Source organism: Danio rerio, chromosome 20 (assembly GCF_052040795.2).
Source record: "Danio rerio strain M-AB ecotype USA chromosome 20, GRCz13ab, whole genome shotgun sequence".
Classification (NCBI taxonomy): Eukaryota; Metazoa; Chordata; class Actinopteri; order Cypriniformes; family Danionidae; genus Danio; species Danio rerio.
Window position 1 is genome coordinate 6,620,001 of NC_141040.1, and position 10,047 is coordinate 6,630,047.

Sequence of the window (10,047 nt, forward strand, 5' to 3'; positions counted from 1 at the left end):
GTAGAGCCATGAAAATGTAGTAAGCATTTCAGTTACACTTATTATAATGTTAAAAATATCAGAGTATTTTTTTTAAGTTTGTTGACTTTATTACTGGCAATATTTAAATGTGGTTTCTGAAATATGGATAAAACGATATTGTAAAAGATAGGGTTAAAATTTTCTTATTTATTATTTCTCAGTTTTTTTATTCTGTTTCTGACAATTGAGTACGACTGCTGAAATAAAGCAGGAGATTCATTCATGCCTCTCGTGACAAACGAGATATTTGATTTGAGGAGCTGTTGGAAGCGTGTCTATTAAAAGGATTCTGTTTCTGTCACCATTTCCAGATTAGAAAAGCTCTCGGGTAAACAATGTTCCTTAGACACATATTTCTGTAGCGCTTCGCATGCACAGTAATCCACATGTGAGTCAAGCTGCGCTCTCATAGAGGGAAAATGAAAACAAAACCTTCACTGCAGCAAATTATAAAAGCAACACTGACGACCCTTATCGCCAAACAATTATTGTTCTCTTGCTTGTTTTGGCAACACAACGTGGCGTCTCCCTGCTGTCTGAACACTGGAACAGGTAAAAACAGTCTTCGAAGCTATCATGCATATTAAGGAAGTTAACAATAGAGTGCGCTGATTGGTTTGAACCAAGCCTTACTCATGAATGAAATTACTACATGTAATTATTACATGCTTTGTAACAAGTAAAAGGAGGTTTAAAAAATCATTTAAAAAATATTTAATGGAACAATATTAAGTGGATTGTTGATTTGGATGTTATGTATGAATTTTGTATTTTAATGTTTTATTAGTCTTTGTTGTTGTGTATTAATGTAATTTTGTGTTATGTTCGATGGACCCCAGGAAGAATAGCCACTACCTTGGTAGTGGCTAATGGGGATCCTGATAAATAAATAAATAAATAAATAAATAAATAAATAAATAAATAAATAAATAAATAAATAAAATGAAAGCAGCACACTCAGAGATGTCACTGGGTAGTCCCAGGTACAGACGTACACGCTGGAATACACGCCAAGATCTCATAGTCGTGACACAGCTTGAAAAATTAGTTTCAAACCGGATGAACGAATTTGCACGAAATAACGCAAAAGCAAACAATTTTCACTTTTTTTTAAATATATGTTTCCTAATAGTGTTTTTTAGCACTGTGGGACACGTATACGACCGTCAACAGCTAAAAAAATTTTTTGGTGTTTCGTGACCCTTTAAGTACTTTCCAGGTAACTTACATGTCTGAAATTACTTTAAAGTACGTTCAAGAAGAGTGGGACATCGACACACAAATATGCATGTATGTATGCTTACTGAGTGAGATTAGATCTGCTGGTAACCCGCTAATAATATTAGCATTATTTTGTATTATTCTTGTTACATTAAACCCATTGATTTCACTTTTTAAAAAAGTAAATGTTTTTTACCTATACTGTAAAAAGTCAAAACTTAAATTACTCAGACTTTTTACTTAAATAAATTAAGTTTGACAAACTTAATTTATGACAGTTTTCAGTAATAAATTAAGTTAATTCTTTAAGATAAGTTAAGATAATAAGTTTTAGTCATTTATTCATGGCAAGTATAAGTATTGTTCACTATAAATAGTGAACAATACTTGTACTTGCCACAAAAGTATTATTATTATTATTATATTAACATAGAAGGGAAATTATTTGTACAGCAATAAAAGTATTATTATTATTATTGTATTAATGTGGGAAGGAAATTATTTGTACTGTACGTACTGTTTTATTCTTGTTCTCTTAAATAAATTATTAAAAACTTGTTAGACCCAGAGGAACTAACTTAATTTATTACTCAAAACTGCCATGAATTAAGTTTGTCAAACTTAATTCATTTAATTGTAACAAGTGGAAGTAATTTGTTTAAGTTTTCACTTTTTACGGCGTATTCCATTTTGTATTATTATTTCCACCAACTCTGATTAAATAAATCCATCAAGTGACAGCTAACATATTGCAATGTTTTAAAGCATAGTTGCCACGAAAACATAATGCTAAAAATGCTGCAAAATCAGCATGTTTTTTAAACAATCATGTGAGGCAGAGGATTCCTGGAAAACCATTGTTTCCAGAAAAGCTCTGATAATAACACAAATGTTTCTTGTGCTGCAAATAATCACATTAGAAGGATTTCTGAAGGATCATGTGACTTTGTAATAATGCTGAAAATTCAGATTTGGCATGATGACACAAAGAAATGATACATAAATTAATTGAATTAGAAAGCAACAACTTTCCAGCATTAATAACATGTCACTAATTCTTAATCTTATATTTGTGCAAATAAAAGCAGCCTCAGTGAGCATTCAAATGCACTCAAAAGCATCTCATATTACCATTGCATTGAGATTTCATGGCCACAATGCTGTCATTAACTAGTGTCACAGTAAACAACTCTTCAAAAGTTGAGCCAGTTGATCAGATTGCCAGCCTCTTGAGGATTATCCAATATACTTTACTAGATATAGGCAGGCGATTAACAGGACAGGCCTCTGGTAATGTTACCCTCAACAACAGAGGCATCTGATCCGTGTTGTGTCTGTCTGAGCCTCTGCTCACACAACAATCAGCTGAGTGGAAATCAGATCAGATTTCACAAACGGAGAGATCACATTCAGATGAATCCGGGTTGTAACCCTTTCTATCATCTGAACAAAGATCTGGACTGGTGTATGGATTGAGCCAGAGGGGTCTCTCACACTATTAAAGATCACCAAAGAAGTGTATTCCAAAACATATAAAGGAAGAACAAAGTTTTAGAGAAGTGGTTCCCAATTACAGTCACTGTTCTACCGAAAAGAAAGCAAATGAATAGCTAGAGCCTCGGGCAACGTTATGCAAAAAGTTTGTTTTATTTTTTCCATTATTTATATTTCTACGTCAAATGCGCAAATCAAGTCCGGTGCAACCTTTACACAATCACAAACCCTTTGTCATAACCTGACGCAAACCCTGATGCATACCTCTAAAAAAAAATGCAACAACACGTTTTGGCAACGTGTAACGCAAGATCTGTGATTGATTGGCTTGGTAGTGGTGACGAATGTGGGCAGGGCCAAAAGCTGTGGGAGTGAAACGAGGCTGGTGGTGTGAGTCTTAAACAAGCTTTGAGTCTCAAGCCTGGTTTATACTTCTGCGTCAAGTGATTGGCGTGAACCACGGTGCATGCAAAGCGTAGCTGTGCATTTATACTTATGCGCGCTGTTTCTGTTGCTCTGTAATAACACTTCCGAATAGCTAGTTGGCAGTGTGGTGTTTATGTTCCTATGTGTCGAATTTCTTCGCTGGTGTTTTGTTTTTTTCTGAACGCTTCCTCAATATACAAGTGGCTCAAACTCTGTCATTTTGAGACAGGAAACAGCGGACGTTCAACAACTTTAACCATGAGGTAAACACAAAACAAAACTTTCCATCTGGAGCTCCTTCACGGGACTCCAGAGTTGTAAACACTAGCTCCATCAGGCTCGCGTGGCTCTTGGTCCTGCCCACACTCGTTAGCGCCACCAAGCCAACCAATCACAGAGCTTGCGCTACACATCGTTGTGACGTGTAGTTGCATTTTTTTGAGAGGTGTGCATCAGCGATGCCGACGGCCACAGCGAGAGATATGCGTCCACGCGTAGTCTGCGCCGAAGCATACGCGTACGCTCGTTGCAGAAGTATAAATCGGCCTTCATGGATTACCGTTTTACTCTTGTTTTTCTTCCTTGGATTAAACACTTGAGCAGTGTTTAATTGAGGGCGCACAAGAAGATCTGCGCTTGAGCAGTGTATATTTGAGGGGGTGTGCAAGAAGTTTTGTGCACGAGCAGAGGAAATCGGCGCGCAAGCCAACCGAACTATCACAGTAATGTAAAAACAGTAATTATACCGAGTCTTATTCATACCATTTATTAAATTACCCATTAAATTATATTTTATTAAAGGTGCAGTAGGTGATTGTCTTCAGAAGCATTTTTTGTTGTGCTGGTTGAAAGTCTCTTCACATTCTAATAGTAATGATTACAGTAAATGATCTAAATGTGTTTATATGTATTTTTATATTTTGCGTAAGGCATAAAACTAAAAAATGTTCATCCAATTAAAAAGAGTCGGACCGACGTGTCTTATAATTCGGATAAGTAGCCCAATCTGTCTGTCAGCAAATGCAGAATTGAACAACTGCGCCGCCATTTGTACGCAGCTCCGCTGACCGCCGCACGTTAACAAGAGAGAGCACGCGCCCGCGATCTGTAAAAACCTGCTGAATCAAAACTTTTTAAAAACCTGAATCAATATTGAAGTTACCTCTGCACGCTGGAGAAAGGATGACACAATGGCTGAAGGATTTCTCTTAGACAGGTGATGTTTTGTTTTAAAACTGTTTTAGCTTCACGCAAAGCTGATGTAACGTTAAATGTTGTTGTTACAAATGGCTTATATCTTCACAGAAGTGTTGTTCAGCTACTAAAATCTTCCGATGAACGATTGATAAGACTATTTTCAGTTTCATAAGGGACCTTTTACAGCATCGATAATGTAGATTTTAATTAGTTTAACAACAAAACACAAGTAAATACCGCTATTCTGCCTAGTCTCTCCCTATATTGTTTACCATGCAACTCTAAATATTTGCTCTGAAATAGCATGTCAGTTTGGCTTGCACGCCGCCGGACGAGCACTAGTCGCTTTTAACACATGAGAGAGGGTTCTTTTGCTGTGCTCGTGTTTAAGGAGGTGTGGCTCTAGACGGCAGGGGAGGCGATTCAGAGATTTATGCTAAGCTGTTAGCATTGCGGAAGATCACCTACTGCACCTTTAATGTCTACTACTACCCCAACCCTAAACCCAACCATCACAGTAATGTAAAAATATTAATTATTGTTGTAGAGTGTCACAAAAATTCTGCCATATTGATGCAACTATCCACAGCTGTATGCATGCTAGACATTACCAACATAGCACCTCTTGCTAGCATAGAAAAGTTGCGTCACAAATTACACACTATACACTTATACACTCAACTGTGTGTCGAGTATATAAGAGTTGTCCTAAATGAAACACTAACTTTTTTAACTAAATGGAAATTCAAACCAATTCCCAGTCAACGTTTAACAGCTGCCAAATTACTAATATAAATGACCAAACTACCAAATACTATCTCTCAAGAGTACAACCGCATCCGTAGGACAATTTTGCTTGCACAAGAAAAAGTTATTCAGCATTCATGAGTTAACGTTGGCCTTTTTTTACATTCTCCAGGTTTTACCTAAAATGCACAACACCCATTTGAGATGGAAAGATGACATGCTTGTAGAGTAGCACTGATAAATTTGCTCACATGGACGCACAAATGCACCAGCTGCCAGTATGCACATCTAAGATGGCCCTATTGACGAGCTGTATATTATTCATTGCATCCCCAGTATGCACAGATTGCACACAGTTGAATGCACTGCATTTGAAAGTATGCACATGAACAAAGGCATGAACAAAAGACGTTGACACATGCACACTAGACGACATAGATGACACTAGGGTTGTAACGGTATGAATTTTTTACGGTATGATAATCGTCTAAAACAATACCACGGTTTGACGGTTTCGCGGTATACGGTATGTTACAAATGTTACAAAATAACAGAACAGTGAAGCAAATTTGACTTTTTCCAAATAATATATTTTTAGTTACTCTAAACAACACCACTTACAATGAACAAATAAAAAAATACGAAAATAATAAATAATGTGTCAAAGTCCAAATAAAGTCCAAATAAACATGGTGCAAATCCTCAGTAAAAAAATAGATATAAATATTTACTATACTATAAATAGTTCCATAACAAAACTAGATTCAATATGGAACATCCTTAGGTTTTATGTGCCAGCATGGATATGGTTGTCTGTGGATATGGATTTGTATTTGGTTGTCTGCAATGCAGACAAACAGCTGCACCTTCATTTGCGTCTTTTGAAAACAGCAAGAGCAGCAGTTCGTCTTTGCTGTGTCACTGTTTTGTCATGTTTCTGTGCTGCTGTGCATGCAAAAGTACTTAGTATGAGAATCATTTCATGCAAAACTTTTTTTTTTTTGCGTTTTATTTAGCCACGCATAAATGTATGCCTATCTCTCATTCCGTGTTGTTCAAAAAGCTCATTGTTTGGTCCACAAACAAAAGCGAAACCTATGCATATTGGTTGTGATATAGCGAGTTTGAACCAATCTGGGCATGGAGGAGGGACAATGCATCAATGTATCATGTCTGGTTTGTCCAGAGACACAGTGACGAGCGTTTCTTTGTCAAATCAGCGTGGTCAAATTTTGATGACGTAACCGCACTGATTCCGGAGCCGTGGATGTTATGTGATACAGCACTGGAAAGCTGAGATTCTCTTCTTTATGCCAATCTTTGAATTGTATGAATCGGATCAGCGGATCAAAAGTTATTAAACATTTAAAAGCAATACTTATTTTTAGCCGCGGGCGGCTGTCTCGGTCTTTAAGGGTCAAAACCGTTGATATGCAATTGTTCATGGTATGATAATCGTGCACGTTCAAATCGTGGTAGACCGTCATACCGGTATATTGTTACAACCCTAGATGACACTCTTGTCTAGTGTGTTTGTATTTATGTTCAAGAAATGAACGTTTAAAAAACGGTCTTCGTTTTAAGTGCAAAATGATTAAGGGCACATTTTTCATGTATTCTGGTCCTGTTTACATCCAACCATTTTGGAGAGGGGTTTATTCTGCAATTCAAGAGAAAATTGGAAAACGTTTTATTTTCTCCCCCTCACTTTTTTTGTTGAATGACATTCCAGAAGACCTTTTTGACTCAGAGCTCGAACCTCTGTTAACAACTCTTACATTTCTGGCTAAGAAATGTATATTATTAAAATGGTCTACTTCTCAAACTCCAACTATTTCCATGTGGATTACTCAGTTGTCAGCCTTTCTTCCTTTGGGAAAATGAACTTAGGACCTCAACCACAAACAGAACAAATTCAGGAGACTTTGGAAACCTGTACAATCCTTTCTAAATAAACTCTGAATTTTTTATTTTAAAAGAGTTCTGGCTTCTTCTGTTTTGTTTAACTTATTTAATTTATTTTTTATTTATTATTATTTCTCTATTTTAAACTTACATTTGTGAATGTTTATTTGATTTGCAGCGCTTGGATATGGTTTGTTTTTCTGATTGTCTTTGTTGTTTGTAATATTTGAAAATATTTAATAAAAATAAATAAATAAAATAACAAACAAAAAAAACGGTCTGTATTTTTATCTGAAGAATATAGTTTACCAATAAATTAAAATTTGCAGTTAAATTACTCACTTAGACTCACTTTTTTACAGCAGAAATTTAAAGGTCCATTTAAGAGCTTTGAAATTTGCATTTTTGCTTAATATGTGACTAATTTTAACTGAAACATGAAGACAGGAGCTGTGTGTCATTTCAGAGGCTCCATCCTCAGAAGGATGACGTGTGTCCTTCGAAGTCCACACAAACTGAACCAAGCATGTTGAAATGAAACGATCTAGCCTGCAAAAGACGAATCTTGTCATCTAGCAACCGTTATAGCTGTCGTTAATAAGCGGTAATAACATTTGTAAAGACTTTTTTTTTCTAAAAGTGATTTTAAAACTTATTTTGAGCGATCTGAAGGCAAAACAAGGTTCACAAAAGCTGGAAATATACTTCCTTTGAGCCATCTTTATACACATACAAATTTAAAAGGCCTTTAAAATAATTTTAGTGAGACATACAGTATGTTTTTGTTCATGTATTAACATATTCAAGTAAATAAAAGGTAATTCATACATTTAATCCGGCATTTTCTTTTAAAAACGTGCTGCCGTTACTAGCCGCGCAATGAATCTTGGGGCCACAAAGGATTCATCGGTTGTGTCCTTCTTTACCTGGGAAACGAAGGACACTTTTGGATGCATAGATATATACACTAGATATCGCATACGAACCCTGAGTGTGCGTCTATAGCGCGGCCACATTTGTACAGTGCTCCCAGGACAAATGTCATTCAACTACACTAGTCAAGACTAAAGCCAACGTGAAGATGCTGGACTTTAGCACTGCGTACGGGTGTAGTACCGCGCAAACAAAGAAAACAAAGCACAAAGGCAGAACACTTCATAGGTAAGATTTTGTTTTTACGTTTTTGTACTTTTGTGCTAAACAAGTAATGATATTGATGATAATAGAGTCTCTTACTACACTGACCATAAGGTAAAGTAGCACTAACTCGCACTAAATACTAAGCTTATGCTAGTTTTGTTGAATAAAATCAGCAAATAATGTAAATGAAATATGACAAGTTGCTGCAGTGCTAAAAACCTGTTATATTGTCGACTCAGTGAACGAGCCATTCATCACCGGGATTCATTCACAAACGAATCGCTCTCTCTGGTAGAATGAGAAGTGAAAGCGGGATGAGGGCGTGTGTTTCAGGACAAGGATTAGATCAAATTTAACAGGGAGGGAGGATAATACATTTACAATGAGCCTACTGAAAAATAACAGCTTAAACCAACCTAGGCTGGTTGGCTAGTTTTAGCTGGTCAACCAGGCTGGTTTTAGAGGGGTTTTGGCCAATTCAAGGCTGTTTTCCAGCCATTTCTCCAGCCTGGTCTTAGCAGGTCAGGCTGGGAGATGACCAGCTAAAACCAGCTTGACCAGCCTAGCCAGGCTGGGAGCCCAGACAAAACCAGCTATGTCCAGCTTAAACCAGGCTGGTCAAGCTGGTTTTCCTGGTCATTTTTCAACCTGACCAGCTAAGACCAGGCTGGAAATGGCTAGAAACCAGCCTGGAAGTGGCCAAAACCTCATCTAAAACCAGCCTGGTCAACCAGCTAAAACCAGCTTAGGCTGGTTTAAGCTGTTTTTTTTGTTTTGTTTTGTTTTTCAGTAGGGATTTTAGGACCATTTGCTGAGTCTGTGAATTAATTTGTGTTTCTCAAAAAGCTGCCAGAGACCACCTTCCATTTTATAAATCACCGATGACCACAGTGTCAGCTAAAACTCCTGTTTCATGTTCAAGAAAGAAATAAATAAATAAAGAACTCAAATGTCCTGAGGGTTAGTAAATAAACAGAGTGAACTGTTTTTAAACTTTAAATAAGAGGATCTGTGAGTACACAGAGAAGGGGTTTTGCTGAACAATGCTCACGCCCTACACTTCAAGTGAACCACCTACCTAGTAGGCAGCATTTTGTTGACATGTCTATTAAGACAGCATTTTGGGTGTGTAACTAACAAAAATCCAACGAGCCGTCTACATAAACAGCATTTTTGGGCGTGTGTCTCAAAGCCCACTGAGGTGTCTACTTAGACAGACATTCACAGTGTACTAAATCCTAGTAAGCTGCCTTTCTAGACAACATTTTGTAGTGAGGATATCTCAAAAACTACCATATATCCTGCATTGTTCGGATTTGGACGCTTTAGCGGCAGCTGCACTGTTGTTTAGGTAGACAGTTAATGTTAACAAGCATTTGAGACGCATCCTCTGTGTATTGATGTGTGCGTTAGGGAACTGTCTGACAAGCGCGTCCGTGTGTTATTGTGATCAGCTGGCCTCTTACCCTCGGACGTCAGGCGGCAGAAAGGCCGCAGCAGCTCGGGGAAACTCAGGTTGTTTTTGCGGGTCACTCTCTCGGCATCCTCACTGCACAGGACGGCCACCATCGGCACGAACGAGTCCTGGATGAACTCCTGCACGGACTGCACGCACTGAGCCATGAGCGCGAGCCTCGTCTGGTCTTCTCCGAGCTCAATGATCTGCTGTTAAGTTGAAAACAAAACACCCTCTTTACTGACAGCCGACGGCAGACATGTTGAAATCTACTGCTGCCTGCTGATCGATTTTGCCCAAGAAGCTTAGCGGCGGTCAGGTGATTTTACTTCCGCGATGACATAAAAGCTCCGCGTCTTCCAGAATAAAAGTTCTGGTGTCCGTGAACCTACAACCTACTTTCGGTTTTTAGAAACACAGTTGGGATAGTTAAGAAAATT

General features: G+C 37.7%; 2 protein-coding genes across 5 annotated transcripts in view; both read right to left on the reverse strand.

Moving 5' to 3' along the window:
• The window catches only part of trappc8 (trafficking protein particle complex subunit 8), a 187,491-nt gene extending 177,607 nt beyond the window's left edge, over window positions 1-9,884 (reverse strand). For all 4 annotated transcript variants that reach the window (XM_087297930.1, XM_087297929.1, XM_087297928.1 and 1 more), the window contains exon 1: window positions 9,618-9,884. In XM_087297930.1, coding sequence (XP_087154056.1) covers window positions 9,618-9,774 — 157 coding nt within the window. In that variant the 5' untranslated portion in view covers window positions 9,775-9,884. The remainder of the gene's footprint in view (window positions 1-9,617) is intronic.
• The window catches only part of dsc2l (desmocollin 2 like), a 1,349,056-nt gene that overhangs the window by 498,829 nt on the left and 840,180 nt on the right, over window positions 1-10,047 (reverse strand). The window lies entirely within an intron of this gene.